Genomic DNA, 20,188 nt, shown 5'->3' on the forward strand with positions numbered 1-20,188 from the left:
CCAGTACCTAAACCTATTTTGCTGTTTTATCAACATCAGATGTATCGTATATTAGTTAACGTGTATAATCATGCAAATTGGCATACTTGTGGGATTCAAAAGTATAAATGTCTTGGGTTTCTACCAGCAAATCAGCAAACACCTCCAATGCTACAATGAGAGAGTTGCAAACTGCTACACCTTATGCTATCTAAGTATATTTCATGCATCTCAAAAGGGGGGGGGGGATTCCAGGATTTCCCCCCCAGTCAGCACTCCCTGAAATTTTCCAATTTTGCAACAAAAATCCTCAGAATTTTTCATACTACACGTTTTAGAGAGTAACACTTTATCCCATAAAACATTCCACGAATTAATTTCAAAGAGGGAGGGGGAATCATCGACAAATTCATAGAAGTCCTTTTTTAGTGCTCCCATCCCATTTTTTTCTATTTTTCCATCAGAAAAATTGGGGGGGGGGAGAGTCTTCAGGGGAGTTTTCTAAAAATGGAGTTTTTTAGCCAGTACTTCTGCAAAGCATCTGTTGTTGAAAAGATGGCAGAAACAGTCATCAGTGAAGTGCCAATTAATGCCAAATTAGCGTTTTCTGCTAAACTTCTGGGACTGTGAAGAATCCCTTACTTATACAGAGGACTCCTAGACTTTCTAACAAAGAGACGGTACAAGGAAAACTGCCCAGACATCCATCAGTGACACAATGATATAGCAAAGCCTAGGATACAAGTCTATTCATTATGCAAAAGGTGTTGCATCAAGTTCAGCTGCTAACAGGGCAGCAACCTCTTTCATGACATAGCCAAAGAAAACTGTAGGCAAAGAAGCAAAAGTGTCCGGAGAAGTGACACACCCTGGTTGATGTAGTGGCAAAGATGTGTTTGTGTCAAAACACGCAAGGCAAGGAGCCATCACCTATTCCCATTCTGGGGTGCATGAACCAGCATAACACAGGCAGGGCCGATGCTAGGCTTTCTGGTGCCCTAGGCGAATCACCCACTAGCGCCCCCCATTATTAAAAAATACAGGGAAAATGAAGAGCGCCAAACTTGAAACTTTTCACATTTTTAATTTGCTGATTTTTTAATTTATTTTTTTTAACGTGATATGTTATAAAAAATTGTGAGAATAAGTGCTTGCTGGCCACACCAGGAAAAAGGGTGGTGGTGAGGTGGGAGTGGGAGGATGAGGTGGGAGACCAAGTCGCACATTGGGGAGAGGGGGGGGTGGCTTGGTTTTGTTGAGGGCAGCTTGGTGATGGGAGAAGACAAGATGACAGTGGTCAGGAGCCAGAGTCATGCATCTGGGAGGGGGCACCCAGTGGTGCCCCCTAGGCCAGGTAGCACCCTAGGCAACTGCCTACTTTGCCTACTCCCACGCACCAGCCCTGAACACAGGCTGTATCAAAATGTGCACTTGCTGCAGTTGTACTGATTGTCAGATGAGTCCTCAAGTGAGTTACACACTTTTAAGCCCAATTATTTCAGTAAGACTTAGGATATAATTGTGTTTGGGGAGTTTGCACTGTTGAAGTACCTCTTTAAAAAAAATGCGAAACAATTAACACTCACTCGGCACCTAAAAGTGAAGAGTACTACTGGAGTGGATCTTGATCCCTTAGGTTCAATCCAGCATGGAATGTGCACTTTGTTAGGTCTGGATTACATCACGGATTTGAGCAGCAGAGGTGAAAAAGAAGAACCACCCTGTCACGCCTGCAGATTAACACTTTCCTGTGCTCTTCCGCATCCACTTATCAGCTTGTTCAAGCACGTGGGGGAAAAGGTATTAATGTCAAACACCAAACCCATTTTTTAAAATAATCAGTAATATTGCTTCCATATTGGCTCTTTTGTCAGTAATTGCCATACGACGAAGCGACAGAAGCAGCACTATCAGCCAATGACCTTGCAAGAAAATCAAGTTCACTTATTGCTCAGATACAAAAGTGGCTACGACACAGAAGAAAATGAAACTCCTCCATCAGAGATGGCGCGCAACCGCAAAGCAGTTTAGCAGCTGATTGAATCAATGGTGGCCAAGCAAGCAAATCCAAGAATCGACTCATGAGTGATCTTGGTGTAAAATTGCCAGCCATTGGTGTGGTTGCCAGAACCAGGATGGGAAACTCCTGCAGATTCGGGGGTGAAGCCTGAGGAAGACAGGGACCTCAGTGGGGTACAATGCCACAGAGTCCACCCTCTCAAGCATCTTTGGGAACTGATCTCTGTAGTCTGTATGCCTAGGTCTCATCTGGAGTCTGGCATCCCTATAAAGTTTTAAAAATGGTATGTTTGCCTCCTGCATATATTCACTATGATGCTTGTGGAACCTCTAACAATGGCTGTTTTCCCACAGAGCTTACCGCGGAGCGACGTCCCTCTTCACCGCGCAGCATCTGCGCGGATTTCCCACCAACTGCTCCACATAACCAGGAAGAGCCACGGCTTTTGCGTCGCTAACGTAAACTGGTTTTTAGCGGTTTACATCTGTGACGCAAAAGGTCAGGCACTTCCTGGTTCCACGGAGCAGTTGGTGGGAAATCCGCGCAGACGCTGCGCGGTGAAGAGGGACGTCGCTCTGCGGTAAGCTCTATGGGAAAACGGCCAATGTGTTGTGTTCATCTGGATGGCATGAGGATACTTATGGTTGCCAATCGCACTAGAGATTTGGGTGCAGTGCCTGGGAAGGGAGCTGGGCTGGGATATGATGATGATGAAGAAGACTGCAGATTTATACCCTGCGCTTCTCTCTGAATCAGAGACTCAGAGCTGTTTACAATCTCCTATATCTTCTCCCCCCACAACAGACACACTGTGAGGTGAGTGGGGCTGAGAGGGCACTCACAGCAGCTGCCCTTTCAAGGACAACTCCTACGAGAGCTATGGCTAACCCAAGGCCATTCCTGCAGCTGTAAGTGGAGGAGTGGGGAATCAAGCCCGGTTCTCCCAGATCGCACACTTAATCACTACACCAGACTGGCTCTCTAATGATGCCACAGTGTCTGCACTCTGAAGCTGTCTTTTCCTCCAGGGGAACTAGTTCCTGTAGTCTACAGATCAGTTGTAATTCTGGAAGAGCTCCAGGCCCCATCTAGAGGTTAAGACTGCAAGCGAGAGAACTCACTTAGGAATATAGAAAAACATAACCAGAAGGTCATAGTGATGGAAATTACTAATAAGTACAATTGCTATATTCATTTACGTAATCTACCAAACTGATGGTACAGTAAACCATTTGCTTAAATCAATGCTCAATACAACATCCAGACACTGCCATACCAATATTGTCCCTTATATCAAAAGGGACAGTCTTTTCTGGAGGGAAACAATGTCCTCTTCACACATAAATACATACATTCATAATTTATGGACTCTCAAGGACAGGCCATCGACTTCAATCAACCCTTTTCAAGGCTTTCTTCAATGAAGGATATTCCAAATTCACAAATATTTCCAAAAAACAATCAATCCTTCTGAAAAATTCATATGGGACATGAAGCCTCCAAAACACTCTCTCAAAGCCAGCACATGCTCAGATTAGGCTCTCCCGCAGCTGGCCAGTGGGGGTGACTTTTGGGTAAAAGTCTATAGTAGAACTAGCTTCAAACCAAAGAGTTTGTCCAAAAACCAGAGCGTCACCCCCAACACCAACATGCCTACGTCACCCGGGGTGTCTACCAGAACATCCCAGTAGGTAGTTTGGTGTTCGGACCTAGGCTTGCTAATCCCCAGGTCCCAACGGGAGTTCTTCCGCTTTCCCAGGCTCCTTCCTGCCCCCAGTCAGCTGGCCGGCGGGGGGAAGCCCCACCCCCAGAGGACCATGTGCCTTTGCTTTCCAGAGGCTTCCATCTCCGATTGAAAAGCTTCCTCTTGGGATGGTGTGTCTGTGTTGCTGTGAAGAAGTTGGCAGCAACTCGTGAGTAGAGAGGCCAATTCCTTGCTTCAGACTCGGCAGAAACGGGGGGGGGGGACGTCTGCTGAGCACTTCATTATTCCCTATGTGGGGCTCTATTCTCTTGTAGGAGTTGTCCTTGAAAGGGCAGCTGCTGTGAGAGCCCTCTCCAGCCCCACCCACCTCACAGGGTGTCTGTTGTGGGGAAGGAAGGTAAAGGAGATTGTGAGCTCTGAGACTCTTCGGAGTGGAGGGCGGGATATAAATCCAATATCATCATCATAGGGTATAATGGGGAATTGATCTGGAGGTTTCGAGGCTCTGGGGAAGCTGTTTTTTTAGGTAGAGGCACCAAATTTTCAGTATAGTATCTAATGCCTCTCCCCAAAGTACCCCCCAAGTTTCAAAACAATTGGACCAGGGGGTCCAATTCTGTGAGCCCCAAAAGAAGGTGCCCCTATCCTTCATTATTTCCTATAGAAGGAAGACATTTAAAAAGGTGTGCTATCCCTTTAAATGTGATGGCCAGAACTCTCTTGGAGTTCAATTATGCTTGTCACACCCTTGTTCCTGGCTCCTCCCCCAATGTCTCCTGGCTCCACCCCCAAAGTCCCCAGATATTTCTTTAATTGGACTTGGCAACCCTATACGGACCTGGCAATTCTAATTAAAGGGTGTGGGGGTTTTTTCTTAGCATTACACTGTTACTCACTCATTCACATCTAGTGGTAAGCTTTCCACTAGGGTTGCCAATCCCCAGGTGGGGGCAGGGGATCCCCCGGTTTGGAGGCCTTCCCCCCGCTTCAGGGTCGTCAGAAAGTGGGGGGAGGGGAGGGAAATGTCTGCTGGGAACTGCTGGAGATTTATTCCCATAGAAAATCATGGAGAATTAATCCGCAGGTATCTGGGGCTCTGGGGGGCTATTTTTTGGGGTAGAGGCACCAAATTTTCAGTATAGCATCTAGTGCCTCTCCCCAAAATACCCCCCAAGTTTCAAAAGGATTGGACCAGGGGGTCCAATTCTGTGAGCCCCAAAAGAAGGTGCCCCTATCCTTAATTATTTCCTATGGAAGGAAGGAATTGAAAAGGTGTGCCGTCCCTTTAAATGTGATGGCCAGAACTCCCTTGGAGTTCAATTATGCTTGTCACATCCTTGCTCCTGGCTCCGCCCCCAATGTCTCCTGGCTCCACCCCCAGAGTACCCAGATATTTCTTGAATTGGACTTGGCAACCCTACTTTGTACTTCCCAGTGTGAGCCAGTCACATGCAAATGTAGCACATTTACTTACTTATTGTCTCTAAACCAGGGCCCCCAACCTTTTTGAGCCTCTGGGCACACCAGGAATTCTGACATGGAATGGTGTGTATGGCAACAAAATGGCTGCCACAAAATGGCTGCCAGAGGAGGTGGAGCGAGCCACAGAACGATCGCCACAGCTTAACTTCAGTGACACAGTGTAGATGGTTGTGCTGTGGTGGCAGCTGCCGCCAAAGCAACATTTTAAAAAAAAAATCTGCGCAGCCAATCACATCTCCAATAGTCAATCAGGTGAGGTACCTCACCCCACCTGCTTCTTAAGAGCACTTGGCGGGTGCCAGAAAAGTCGTCGACAAGTGCTATGGCGCCCACGGGCACCATGTTAGAAACCCCTGGTCTAAGTCAAAGTGGCTTAAGACATTCTCAGTTGTTTTAAGAATACTTTCAGGCCTAATTCTCACCGAAACCACCACTCAGTGCCTTGACCATTTCAGGCTGCAGGTAGAGAACTCGCCAGCGCATGCACAACACCCCTACCCACAGAACAGTCTTTTCCCTGCACAAGTTTTCTATATGCAGACCATTTGCATATGGAAGAGTATTCAAACCGATGAATTCCCAGTCTAGAGTGTCAACAACGCACAGGTTGACCACTTGAGTATGCCAAGTACAATCCTAAGAACACCTTCCTGGAGTAAGCCCTGTTGAATGCAATAGGACTTACTTCTGAGTAGATCTGTCTAGGATTGTGTCCCTATGGGTAACTGGAAAGAAAGTAGGGCAGCAGGGACAGAGTTCCTAGAATACAATTTAGCTGAGATAATCCAATTTATCTCTTTCATTCTGATGAAAATCTATTCAGTCGAGGCACCACGTGTTAAAATGAGGGTGCAGGAGAATTCTAATTCACAGGCTACACTAAGTCACAGCTAAGTCACAACATGCACAATCTGCCAGTTTATGCAATGCCTCGCTTCAAAGTTTAAAGAAACCTCAAAACCACAATTAGTCACAGTAAAGTCCATGGAATTCCTTCCTAATTAGAACCCTGTTACTGTTTTAAGAGGGGCAGAGAAACATCCTTCTCCTTTCCCTAAACACGACCAGAATGAGTTTTTTTTCTCCTGCATTTGCATCTTTCTTTCTTCTGTGCTCAGGCTGCCCAATCGCCCTCTGCATCTAAAACTAGAAAACTGAAACCGCCCGTGGAAATACTTACTGCCAAAGCCTGTGGGAAACTTAATGAAGTGTGGATAATTCCCATACATGTTTAATCTTCAGCGCATGTCTTCCTTTGGAATCGCAATGATGCCTCTCACTCCAGGAACAGTAGGGGAAAAAATATTCAGAGCTGGCTAGCAACCTCAGGGCAAGGAAAGCTCTCTCCAGAAATCCGGTGGCAGCTGCCCGTCAAAGTGAAGCCAGAATCTTGCCAGAGGAAGTCCTGCTTACCCTAAGGCAGTGGCCGCGGCTGGATGGATTCAGCGCCTGCTCTCCTATTCAGTTCTGGGCAGGGCTTTTTCCTCTCTCTCCCTCCTCCCCGAATATATGTTTTGTGCCCGAGCGCTAGCTTAATCCATCAGCCACAAGACCAATCGATGCTGTGCAGTGCGCGGCGCTGGTATAGGTCACAAATCAAAAGCAGGGGAGAAATAAATTGGGAGGAGAGGGAAAGGGTATTATCTGAAGTACGTACTAATCAAAAATCAATGCTTGTTGGAACTAATTAATGGAGAGGGTGGCATATGGTCAAACACACACAGCTGTCGTGGTGCTGATCTCAGAGAAGAATCAAATGTTGCCAGCCTCAAAGTTTTGCTGGATGTGAATTCTTAAGTTTCCAGCTACTCTTAAGCTTGCCACTTCTACTTCTGGCAGAGATCCTGAGCCTTTAACAAGGGTGGCAGGCAGAAATGGAGTAGCCTTTTCTTTCTCGGCATTTCCACGTTGGGAAAGGGGCATCTGTTGAATGTTGACCTGCCTGTGCAGGTGTCAAAGGAAAACAAGTGCCAACAAAATAAAAGGTGGCAACTTTGAGAGAGACCACGTTTCATCACTATTTCCTCCTTGTGTTTAATCAACAAAAGAGTACACAGAACAGGAAAAGGGGGCAGAATATAAAACAGGCAACATGTTCTGTGGGTGCAAACATTCGCAACTGCAGAGTGCTATTTTCCTGCCTCCTCTAACCCTTGACATCAGGGCCAGCCCTAGACTAAATGGCACCCTAGGCAACTTCTGATGACTCCCCGCCCCCCCCCCCCCGCACTGATAACAAATTTTCAAAAACAGGCCCAATTCAGCGCCCCAGAAGGCCAACGCCCTAGACAGTCACCTAGTTTGCCTAGTGGCTGGGCTGGCCTTGCTTGGCATCCCCAAACAACTCCTGAAATCCTGTTTCTGGGAATCCCCTCTCCCCTAGGAGGAGGAGAAGGAAGAGTAGTAGTGTAGTAGTAGTAGTAGTTAGATTTATACCTTGCCCTTCACTTGGAGTCTCAGAGCAGCTTGCAATCTCCTTCCCTTCCTCTCCCCACAATAAAAACTCAGCAAGGTAGGTGAGGCTGAGAGAGTTCTGAGAGAACTGTGACTGGCCCAAAGTCACCAAGCTGGTTGCATGTGGAGGAGTGGGAAATCAAACCCGTTTCTCCAAATTAGAGTTTGCCACTCTTAACCTCTACTCACCAAACTGGCTCTAAATTGAGGGAGTGGGATTTAGGGCTGTTGAGAGAACATTGGTTCAGCAATACCACACTCCCTAGGCAGAAAGTCTCACATTGTTAGTTTGGACCCAATACCGGGATTGATTATGTCAGCCTTACTTGCTTATACTGTTTTTCTCCCCAGTGGGAACCCAAAACAACTTCCAGCATCATTCCCCTTTCCTCCATTTTATTCTCACAACAATCTTGTAAGAATAGACTGAGAGAGCCAGTTTGGTGTAGTGGTTAAGTGCAGGGACTCTAATCTGGGAGAGCGGGGTTGATTCCCCACTCCTCCACTTGCAGCTGCTGGAATGATCTTGGGTCAGCTATAGCTCTTGCAGAGCTGTCCTTGAAAGGGCAGCTTCAGTGAGAGCTCTCTCAGCTCCACCTACCGCACAGGGTGTCTGTTGTGGGGGAGGAAGATAAAGGAGATTTGAGCCACTCTGAGATTTGGAGTGAAGGGTGGGGTATAAATCCAATATCATCATCATGAGTGACTGGCCCAAGGTCACCTAATGAATTCCCATGGCCAGACATAGATTTGAACTTGATTCTTCCAGATCCTAGTCAGAGACTCTAACTGCAGCACGCTACTGCTCAAAAGCTTGCAAGCTTATTAAGCTAATCCAGTTACGAGTAATGATCTTCATGTCATTCTGTGTTGTGTGAACATTGCTGAGTCCTTTCTATACAAGGAAAGACAGTCTCTGCTCTGTAGGGCATGTTTGAAAATACACTTTATCCTCCTTTATATAATAGTTCTAAAATCCAATCAGAAGAATGCAGAGTTCCACTCACTGAATGAGACTATTCACAGTAGGGGGCATGAGCTCTGGGACTGTATATTCTGCCATAATAAAGGCTTACAGACAAACAGAGACAATTGGGGAAAGTTGTTTGAATCCTCATGAATGTTTCCACTTTGAAAAGAAGAGTGAGGTGATAGGTGTTAACAGTCAAGGGTGAAAAGCTGAGGCTGTTCAGAACACACAATGAACATCCTTGGCTTGATCCAGTCGTTTCACCATCACAATAATCCATAGCAGAGTCAGAGATTTAAGGGGCTAACATTTGAGAACTGCTGGTGTTAGCTTGACTACATAATATTCCCTGGGATGATCTTACATGGCAGTGTGGGATAGTGGCTAGCAGGGCTTTGAGAATTTTGTTTCCACAAAGAGGTTCTGGAACTCCATTTCTCCAGGGGAAAAAGTCCTGGTGATTAGCATATCAAGCAAGAATCTGAGAGACCGGTCTGTCACAAAACTTGCCAAGTGACTTTGTGCCACGCATACTCTTTAGGCTTGACTTTCCTCACAGGGTTGTGGTGAGGAGAAAATGGGAAGCTATGAGGAGAAAAGGGAGTCCATTTATGTTGCCACAAGTTCCTTGGAGGAAAAGTGGGATACAAATGTGCTCAGTAGATAAATAAAATACTAACAGCCAGTTCAACCAAAGAATAATCAGACTTTGCAACCGAGATCAGAAGATAGTCTCCTGTGTGTTCCACTGATCTCTATCAGTCAGCGTGAAGGACGCTAAGCAGATGCTAACCTAGATCTAATACAAATCGGCACAATGTAATCCACTTACTTTCTTGGTGCCTCAGCGTCTTTAAGGAGCTCAGACTTGCCCCACCCCCACTCTTTCCTGACAGGATGGCTTGTGATCGATAATCATTCCATACATGCTTCTTCTAATAAAAATTATTCAAACACCATCATATTGATTTAAAAGAAGGTAGCTAACATTGAAATACATAAATAAGGGCGTTCTTTATTGGGCTTTACACTATTTTTGCATATGCTTTAACCTGCCTCAGAAGTGTATGAAATGCTCTTAAGAAACAATTTATGTCACACAAACAATTTACACCACAAGAGAAAATTAATGTCAGGCAGTACAGAAGCCAAAATAAAACTTCATCCAAAAACAGCTGGAAGAAGGTATAAACAAAGAACAAATTGGAAAAAGGTCCTCTTGTTTTTATAGGTCAGTCCTCAAAATGTCTGGGTTCTTCTTCTTTTGAGGAGGAGGAGGAGAATGGATTTATACCCTGCTCTTCACTCAGAATATCAGAGCAGTTTACAATCTTCTTCCCTTCCTTTCCCCAAAACAGACACCCTGTGAGACAAATGGTGCTGAGAGAGAACTGCTCTTGGGTTCTCTCAGAGAGAACTCAGAGAGAACTGTGGCTTGCCCAAGGTCACCCAGCTGGCTGCAAGTGGAGAATCAAACCCAGTTCTCGCAGATTAAAATTTGCTGCTCTTAACCACTACACCAAACTGGCTACAGAGGATGGATTCCTGAGAAGCCACAGAGGACCCAGAACTTGGTGCAAGCTGGAAGGAAGCAAGGGTGGATCGTGAGGCAAAAACAACCCTGGAAAACAGCCCTGCCACTGCTCCTCTCAATGGAGTGGGAAGGAGAGAAGCAGGCTTTCCACAGTTTCGTCCCAGCCCACACTCATGTGTGTTGTGAGTGGTAGGAACCCACTGGCTCAAGGTGGTGTTTCCAACACAGGCGGGGCCACTGGCTTATGACTACCTCACAGCGGTGGTGGTGTCTGTGTGCATGTTGGTGGTCACTGTATCCTGCTTCCCAGGCTATTGATCCACCAGGACTTCCGTAGTGGTTTTAATGGCCAATCCACACCTGGAACGAAGGCTGTTAAAGGCAACTGGGCTGTTTGAAGTGAATTCAAAAAAGGAAAGCGAGAAAGGCATTTAAGATTTCTCCAGCCATCATCAATAGCTGGGCAGGAGACAGAGCTGGAACTAAGATGAGTTAAATTTCTATTTAAATATAGGAATTATGTTTCAGTTTGCATATACGGATGCACATTGTTGTTGTTTTGCCATCAGGTGACTTATGGCAAGGGAGTCAAGGGAGGGAGAAAGAAGCAGACTTGCTCGCGGGCCTGATAGGAGCCCTCTGGGGGGCTGATTTGGCCCCTGAGCCACACATTTGACACCCCTAGTCTAGCCTTTCTCTCTCCTTGCACCCAAATCAGCCAAACCTTGTAAGTAATTAGAGTGTTGCAGCAAGATACAACAACCTTTCCTGCTCTTTTCCTTAATTTCTCTCTTCTTTTCTACACTTTTTTTATTCATTTCTCTCTCCTTCTACCTAATTTTTCTGGCGGCCCCCCCTTTATTTTCAAGTCTAGATCGCAAGTCTTTCTCATCCCTATCTTGCTTGACAATTTAGAATATACTTAATAGTAGTATAGTAGCAAGCCTTTGCTAATATTTATTTCCCCATGATTACATGAAATAGTAAAAGGATATTCCCTGCTCCCTCCACTCTTTACATGCATGGTAATGGAACATTCATTTGTTTTAATTAACAAGTATAATAAAAATACATTACAAACCTGATTGAAAACCAGAGCTCAAAATACATATATATATAAAACTCAACACAACAGAATAAAACATAAGGCAGCAAGGAGGAATTACTGAGAGAATGGCAAACAGACGTTTTCACTTGCTGGAGCAAGCCAGTGATAGACAGGGACAGATGAATATCTCTGGGTAAGGAATTACATAATTTTGATGTCATGACCAAGAAGGCTCTCTCAGAATCTTTTGTCATTGTGAGCTTTACAATGATAAGAGAACTCATTAGGGTTGCCAAGTCTGTAATGGAAAATACCTAGAGATTTTGGGTGTGGGTCCAGGAGACGGTGGGGTTTGGGGAGGGGAGGGCCCTCTGCATGGTACAGTGCCAAAGTTTCCACCCTTCAAAGCAGCTATTTTCTCCAGGGGAGCTGATCTCTGCCATCTGCAGATCAGTTGTAAAAGCGGGAGATCTCCAGGCCCCACCTGGAGGCTGGCAGCTCTAAAACTCACTTTACACTCTTGTAATAGGGTGAACATATATATTAAGTAAACATCCTATTGATCTTCCAAACCAGCATACCTCGGATTCAGCAGAAGCTCACAGGAGCACAGCTCCTGAACCTTTCTGAGGGTTCCCCCTCCTCCTCCACACCTACCTACCTTGTCCAATGAATAGTAGGTATAGCTGCATAACAATCTTTGGATGAACTCCGCCACCTATTTCTCTACAAAACGATCCCTGCAAACCAATATAGCTAAATGTCATGTTGTAGAATGCACATCCCTCCCTCTTCCCCGCTCTCTTTATGCAGGGTCAGCTAAACTGGCCAAACTTTGCATTTCCCTTAACTTTAATCCATTGCAGGGAAAGAACAAAGCACACAGAAATCCGTCCACTGCAAGTCCAGCTGAGAAGCCACAGAGACCTAACATAAGTCAGGTTGGATCTTGTGTTTATATCTGTATTTTGTTATGAAGTTTCATTTGAAGGAAACCTACTTCCTTCCACCTAATATGTTCAGGGGTTGGGTGTTAAAGAGATACCTGCTGAAAACACATTAATGAAATTAACACCGGAGGGCCCAGGAGGTAATTCCATTACCGAGTACAGCACATTGAACCAATGAGATCCTGAGAACACCTGTAAATGGAGACATCGCTGTCTCCCAGAGCACCCATCTGTTCAAGCACATCTTGCCGGCGGGGGAGGGGGGAGGGAAACTATTCTAGTTTTGCTCTTCTCTGTGCCGAGCAAAAGACCCAGCTATAAGCACATCAATAAAACAAGAACCTAGAGAGGCATTGGGAAATTCCTACCTTACACAATGTACCGAGACATCCCCAGACGCAGATATAATTCAGAAGCTGTTTACACCTTGGGAGACCTTTGGTTGCCATGCTAATTCCCTGATCATTCCTTGGGAGCTAATGAGTCATGTCGTTGAGTCGCCTTATACTCACCTAAGAACCTTTAGCAGATTTGCCCCAGTTGTGGGTGCTGCTATCGCTTCTTTGCAACAAGTTATCTCCTCGATCGGACATGTGGGGTGAGAGAAAGGTCTTCCTGGCAAGTTCAGTAGGGGAAGCGGGATAGAGAAAGGTTGCTTTGCTTTTTGGTACCGCTGCTACACAATATCCACAAAGCATTTATATACAAGTATTATTGATGCTGGCACGCTTTCTTCTGTCTATCACAAATGTGTGGGTGTGTGAAATGCTTGTCAAGTCACTTCCGATTTATGGCAGCCCTATGAATTAACAGCCTTCAAAATGTCCTTTCGTGAACAGCCTTGCCCAAGTCTTGCAAACTGAGGACTGTGGCTTCTTTTATTGAGTCCGTCCATTTTATGTTAGGTCTTCCTCTTTTCCATCTGCCTTCAACTTTTCCTAACATTATGGTCGTTTCAGTGACCTTCTCATGTTGTGAACAAAGTACAATAGCCACAATGTTGTCATTTTAGCTTTGAGGGACAGTTCAGCTTGATTTGATTTACAGCCCACTTGTTTGTCCTTTTGACAGTATCTGTAAAAATCTCCTTTAACACCACATTTCAAATGAAAACTTTCTTCCTGCCAGCTTTCTTCATTGTCCAGCTTTCACACCCAGACATGGTAACCGGGAATATTGTAGTATGAATTAACTTGATCTTGGTTGCCAGTGATACATCCTTATACACAGGGGTCGTTTGTAGAAAAATAGGTGGTGGAGCTCATTAGCATATGCCGCCCCCCACCAGCCAAAAGCCACCCAATGCAAGAAAGGAGAGCCCTGGGCAAGTGAGGTCTGCTTGGGTTGGCTAGAGATCCAGCAAGTCCAAGCAGGCCTCACTTGCCTGGGGCTCTCCTGGGCCACCCCTGTCCCCAGTCAAAAGGTCAGCAAGCCACCCACTGTCCAAAATCATGTAAGAAGTGGAGAAAGGGTGGTGCGGGCTTCTCCAGGGGTTAGTGAGGGTTGCTGCGGGCGTGGCAAAGCTCCTGGTGGCTGGCTGGCTACCCGCTCTCCTAATCCAGGGATTGTTATGCAGCTGCACCTGCTATTCAATGGACAAGGTAGGTAGGTGGGGGGGGAGGGGGAACCCTCAGAAAGGTTCAGAAACTGTGTTCCTGTGAGCTCCTGCTGAATCTGAGGCCTGCTTATACATAGGGCTTTTGGGGGGGGGGGGGGTTAGCAGGAATGCACAGGAACACAGTCCCAGCTGAGCTTTGTGCAAACTCAGGCTTGTTTAACCAAAAGAGATAAAAACCAGGGGATATTTCAAGCCTGCTTTTGTATGGTCTCTTGTACAGATCTCTCTGTCTTTCTACCAATTTTGTATGCATCGTTTTCACTCTTTCTCCTTCTCCTCTCATTCCCTTCCTCTTCTTGTCCCAGTACCACTGCTGTCCATGGGCACATGGCTGTTTCCAGCTCAAAAAATCCCCAAGAATTAAATTTGCGACACTTGCTTATCATTTTGGAAGCCTGATCAGGGCTTTTTGATATTACAATTCAAGCTTATTAGGAAATCAATTTGATGGTTGTTTCCACTGGTTTCAGTTGCAAGTACATTCTGAATGACTACCTCTACTCAGTCAGGGTGGATACCTCTTAGGCTGCTTTCAGATGGTCAATTAAAGATACCCTGGGGATGGCAGGCAGGTGGATCTAAAAAGTGTGTCCACATGTGTACATCTGCCTGCCATTCCCATCCCAACCCCAAGCCATCCCTGGCTTACCAGGAGCTGGCTTAAAAAGGCACCACTTTGAAAGTGGAGCCTTTTCGCTGGGGCGCCTCCAAGGCACCTCCCTGGCCATCTGGATGGCCAGGAAGTGCCTAAAGAATGTCCGAGGAGTCACAGACATGTGAGCACTCCAGATGCTCCCTGGGACACCCGCAGCCCATCCCTCTTTCATGGGCCATCGGGGCACTCCTTTTCCAGTCAGCTCAACTTTTGGGGCAGCTCAATGCTTTCCTGAGCTGGCCGTCTGTTAACAGCCTTAATCCTGGCCTAGCAGGCATAGAGAATGAAATAATTCCTGCAAATGCAGAAGCCAAATGTATATAAAAGCAGGACCCTCTCGCAAATGATTGGCCAAAAGTTGACATTCTATGGACTAGGGTTGCCAAGTCCCTAGCCTTCCCTGGAAGGGAACCTATTATACCATAGAGTTTTCCCTCCCAAATGGCTAGAGCATCTTGGAAAACCATAGATTTTCCCCAGAAATGGCTAGAGTGGCTGCCGCACAATGTCGCCGGCACTGTTGGGTAACATCACGTCACTTCTGGGTGACATCATTGCACCGACATCAGGGGAGGTTCCCCCCACTGGCCCAATGTGGGCTGGCGGGTTCACCCTTCTGTTGGTGAACTGAAACCAGACTAGAACTGTCTGATCAGAAGGTTTCTAACTGCTCCCAAATATCAGAAATGATTTGGATTTGGAGCATCATGTATCTGATGCTCATGGTGATTCCGTCATGCAGATCACAAAACCTGCACAATGGGGCTACTGAGGGATAGAAAAAACACCATGAAGCTGGGCAGGGGGAAAAATTCAAAAACATTTACAGCATCATAAAAATAAGATAGTTAAGCCTCTGTTTTTTTCTGGTGACTAAGATTCGCCTAGCATGCTCCACTACATAACTGTAATTCATACGACTATCCAAAACTACCTTTCCCTACTCCAAGTAGCTGTTTCAGACAATCAGTATTGCCACTTTTAATCAGGGTTTTTACCTGAAAACTTTTAGATCCCAGGTGCATGTTCTGTCATTGAACTACAGCCCCTCCCCAATTCAATTCCAGAGCAAGAGAGAAGGCTAAATACAGTGCTGTGGCTGAAATAAAGTGAGTTCAACCAGCTCTGAATCAACCAAGAACACTTTATTGCAAGAAGAAACAGTCACAAACAGCACAGACACTTCACTCATTATATACACTGTGGCTGAGTTAAGCATGCCCCCCTAGCAGGCAACAGTTACTCCTATTGGCTCACTCCAGAATCCTTCATTTGCATTTCTTTGTTACAAGTTGTTTCATGCCTAGCATCCTGATTGGCCAATTCTTCCAGGCTTTCAGGATCCTGGTTTGTAAGGAATGCCTGTCTCAAGCTCAGGCAATAATAACAAAGTGCGATGCAGTACATAACACAGCAAATACATAACAGTGGCTGTTGACTTTATTTTTTAAAATCATCAAATTGTCCTCAAGTGGAGCAGCAGGAAAGATGCACAGAAAATGGAGGGTCTGAGGAGTGGGTGAAGGAAAGAGTATAGAAAACTCTGTGTGTGGAAGCTCCATTACCAATGTGCCTGCTTCTGCATTTGCAGCAGCGATAACGACAATGTGCAGAATCCTGGCTATATGGAAGCAGCCGGTGGAAATAGTTCCATAGTTCACGCCACTGAGCTGCAAAAAGGTGTTGCTCCTGGTTTGGTCTGCCTCATTAAAAATTCTTTGGGCAACACTTGCTGGACCTCTTGTCATAAGAACCCCTGCTGGATCAGACAAGTCATCTATCTAGTCCAGCATTCAGTTTCACACAAGGGTCATTTTGTAGAAAAATAGGTGGTGGAGCTCATTAGCATAACTTATTAGTATATGCCACTCCCCCCCCCCGTGGCCAAAAGGAACCTGATGCAAAAAAAGAGAGCCGCAGGCAAGCAAGGCCTGCTTGGGCTGGCTAGAGATCCAGCCAGCCCAAGCAGGCCTCGCTCACCTGGGGCTCTCTTGGGCCACACCCCCGCAGTCAAAAGGCCAGCAAGCCACCCACTACCCAAAATCACATAAGAAGTGGAGAAAGGGTGGTGTGGGCTTCTCCAGGGGTTAATGAGGGCTGCTGGGGGCATGGCAAAGCCCCTGGTGGCTGACTGGCTTCTGCTCTCCTAATCCAGGGATTGTTATGCAGCTGCACCTACTATTCCATGGACAAGATAGGTGGGGCAGAGGTGGGGAGCCCTCAGAAAGGTTCAGGAGCTGTGCTCCTGTGAGCTCCTGCTGAATCCGAGGCCTGGTTTCACATAGTGGGCAACCAGTTGCCTTAGGGTTGCCAAGTCCAATTCAAGAAATCTCTGGGGACTTTGGGGATGGAGCCAGGAGACACTGGGGTGGAGCTAGGAGCAAGGGTGTGACAAGCATCACTGAACCCCAACGGGAGTTTTGGCCATCGCATTTCAAGGGACGGCACACCTTTTTAAATGTCTTCCTTCCCTCCACCCTCCCCTTCTCTGATTTCACCTCAAAGGCGGAGCGGAGCGGGTGATGCCGCTGCGCTGCTGCTGCCTCTTCTCCGCTTCACTGTAACTGCTCCTCCGAGATGGGCTCAGGCTGAGCCCATCTCGGAGGAGCAGCTACGGTGAAGCGGAGAAGAGGAGGCAGCGCAGCGGCGTTGCCCGCTCCGCCTCTGAGGTGAAATCAGAGAAGGCGAGGGTGGAGGCAGGCCAGGAGTGTGGCGAGCCGTGAGTCCAGGTCCTAGAAGGACCCAGATTCACAACTCACCACGCTCCTGGCCTGCCTCCACCCTCCCCTTCTCTGATTTTACCTCAGAGGCGGAGCGGGCAATGCCGCTGCGCTGCTGCCGCCTCTTCTCCGGTTCACCTTAGCTGCTCCTCCAAGATGGGGCGGCTCGCCACGCTCCTTGGTGCCGTTTCCCCCCCCCCCCGCTTCCGTTTTTTTGGAGAGCGGGGGAAGAGACTGTAAATTCTGGGGTCCCCCGCCAGGGCGGGAAGGTTGGGAAGCCTAAGTTGCCCTGAAGGGCCAAACAAACAAGGCCTAGTGGGTGAGACTTTCCCCTGATGTTGCCTCTTAGCACTCGTGCAGTTTTCTGCCTCAGGATATATTTCAGCATTAGTGGCTCCCCTCCCTTCCCCTTTCTTGTCTTTTGCTGTGTAAGGAAAAAAAGCACATTGTTGGGCCAGAGACTGAGACAGTTGGGCAGAGTGTTAAAGCTGCAGTACTGCAGTCCTAAACTCTGCTCACGACCTGAGTTCGATCCCCGGTGGAAGCTGGGTTTTCAGGTAGGTTGACTCAGCCTTCCATTCTTGTGAGGTCGGTAAAATGAGTACCCAGCTTGCTAGGGGGAAAGTGTAGATGATTGGGAAAGGCAATGGCAAATCACCCCATAAAAAGTCTGCCATGAAAATGATGTGAAAGCAACGTCAGCCCAGTGTTGAAAACAACTGGTGCTTGCACAGAGGACCTTTCCTTTCCTTTCCTTTGCTATCTCTGTGCTCTGTTGTCTCTGTACTCACCATTGCTAGTAGCCAGTGATGAACCAGACCTTATCCTCCACTTGCTGGCTTTGCTTCCCAAGAAGGAGACTCTCTGCAACATTCAGGCTCAGTCTCTGGCCCAACAATGTGCTTTATTTTCTTACACAGCAAAAGACAAGAAGGGGGAAGGGAGGGGAGCCACTACAGAATGCTGAAATATATCCTGAGGCAAAAAAAACTGCATTCAGAGCCCAGGCGGGCAAAATTGAGTCAATTATATGCTTTCTGTGCCACTGAGCTGCCGACAATCCCATCTTTTGTGAGAGTCAAAGAATCACCCCCTATGTGTTGCACTGACTCTTCTTTGCCAGTGAGGAAAGGTCACAAAGAAGCATGTAATGGAAAGACATGCGGCAAACTTTTCCCTCTGGGAGGAGGAGAAGGAACAGGGGGAGAATCTCCAGACATGGTCTCTGCAAAGGAACCTTTGCTTCTTGGCTTTCGAAAGGGACTCTACAGTGGATGAGACTCCTTTGTAGGGTTGCCAGCCTTCAGGTGGGGCCTGGAATCTCTAGGAATTTCAACTGAACTCCAGATGACAGAGATCAGGGAAACGGCAGCTTTGGATGACAGAGCAGCCTTTCACGCATACCGAAGGCTACCTTAAGCAGTAGCCAGAACTGGCTTTAATATTCTGTGTACAGATTCCATCAAAGGTCACTGCACATTTCTACAAGGTCAACACCCATCATGGTAGATGGCTCCAGGCCCTTCTCTACTGCTGTTCTTATATGTTAGTGTCTAGAATTATCTGGTGCCAGAAAACTTGGCACTTCACTGAGATCTTGTTGCCGTTCGATATCGAGCACCCTCTGTCTGGTGATGGCTTTAGCCTGGTCTAAACCTATATTGAAGAACCCCATGGCGCAGGGTGGTAAAGCTGCAGTACTGCAGTCGGAGCCCTCTGCTCACGACCTGAGTTCGATCCCAGGGAAAGCTGGTTCAGGTAGCCGGCTCCAGGTCGACTCAGCCTTCCATCCTTCCGAGGTCGGTAAAATGAGTACCCAGTGTAGATAACTGAGGAAGGCAATGGCAAACCACCCCGTAAAAAGTCTGCCGTGAAAACATTGTGAAAGCAACGTCGCCCCAGAGTCGAAAACGACTGGTGCTTGCACAGGGGCCTACCTTTGCATTTACCTTTTTAAACCTATATTTAGGAAAGAGTGTGGGGAAAAACCTAGGCTCATCAATTTATTGTAGACCGCTGTTAGCCAAGAAGATTGAGAGCCATCCTGAAGGACTAATGATGGCAATCCTTGGGGTCAATAATTTAGCATAAGCCAAAAATTAATAGAGGCTAGGGTTACCCTGGCTTCTATTTTAATCAAGCCAGATTCCAAGCGTAAGCTTGCATTGGAAACACATCTGGGGCGTCGTAAAAGCACCCTTTGATTGCACTAATTCCAGGGGAGCGAAGGAAGGGGATGATGGGCCTAATATTGTTCTGTATAAGAGCTGCGCTAGGGTTTTAGCCTGGTATAGTGATGGGCATGTTTTAAAGACATCCATTGATACTAAGGCTAGGACAAGGAAGCAGCAAATTGTTTGGCTGCAGTCTCTGTGTAAAAAAGGTGTCTACAGGTTGCCTTTCCACTGGAGCCTGTTTCCAGTGCCAGAGCTCAGCTCTAGAATATGTCAGTAATAAGGGCGTGAGTGTTCCTGAGCGTGGTCTGAGTGTTTCTTCCTGTGCTATAGTTCTCTTAGTGAGAGAAATCTGAGCTTAACACATGGACGTAAAAAGAGCTCTGCTTGTTCAGACCAGTTGTCTATTGAGTTCAGCATCCCATTTCACACAGTGGTCAACCAGTTGCCCTGTAGGGACAATTAACAGGGCATAGAGGTCATGGCCTTTCCCCAGTTTTGGTTCCTAGCACTCGTTTTCAGAGGGTTACTGCCTCTGAATATGGAGGTTTGCTTCAGTCACCATGGGTAGAAGCCACTGATGGACCTCTCCTCCATACCTGTTTATACAACATCCTAGAGTGCACACAATAGCCTAGCGTTGCCAAGTCCAAGAAATATCTGGGGACTTTGGTGGTGGAGCCAGGAGACATTGGGGGTGGAGCCAGAAGCAAGGTTGCAACAAGCATAATTGAACTCCAAAGGGAGTTCTGGCCATCACATTTAAAGGGAGTGCATTTCTTTTAAATGGCTTCCCTCCATTGGAAATAATGAAGGATAGGGGCACCTTCTTTTGGGGCTCATAGAATTGGACCCCCCTGGTCTAATCTTTTCGAAACT

General features: G+C 46.8%; 2 protein-coding genes across 2 annotated transcripts in view; one reads left to right on the forward strand and one right to left on the reverse strand.

The window, feature by feature from the left end:
• The window catches only part of RXRG (retinoid X receptor gamma), a 55,928-nt gene extending 49,426 nt beyond the window's left edge, over positions 1-6,502 (reverse strand). Inside the window, exon 1 of the mRNA XM_060232598.1 lies at positions 6,367-6,502. Coding sequence (XP_060088581.1) covers positions 6,367-6,415 — 49 coding nt within the window. The 5' untranslated portion in view covers positions 6,416-6,502. The remainder of the gene's footprint in view (positions 1-6,366) is intronic.
• Positions 1-20,188, forward strand: part of PBX1 (PBX homeobox 1) — a 696,336-nt gene that overhangs the window by 639,732 nt on the left and 36,416 nt on the right. The window lies entirely within an intron of this gene.

This window comes from Heteronotia binoei, chromosome 2 (assembly GCF_032191835.1).
Source record: "Heteronotia binoei isolate CCM8104 ecotype False Entrance Well chromosome 2, APGP_CSIRO_Hbin_v1, whole genome shotgun sequence".
Taxonomy (NCBI): Eukaryota; Metazoa; Chordata; class Lepidosauria; order Squamata; family Gekkonidae; genus Heteronotia; species Heteronotia binoei.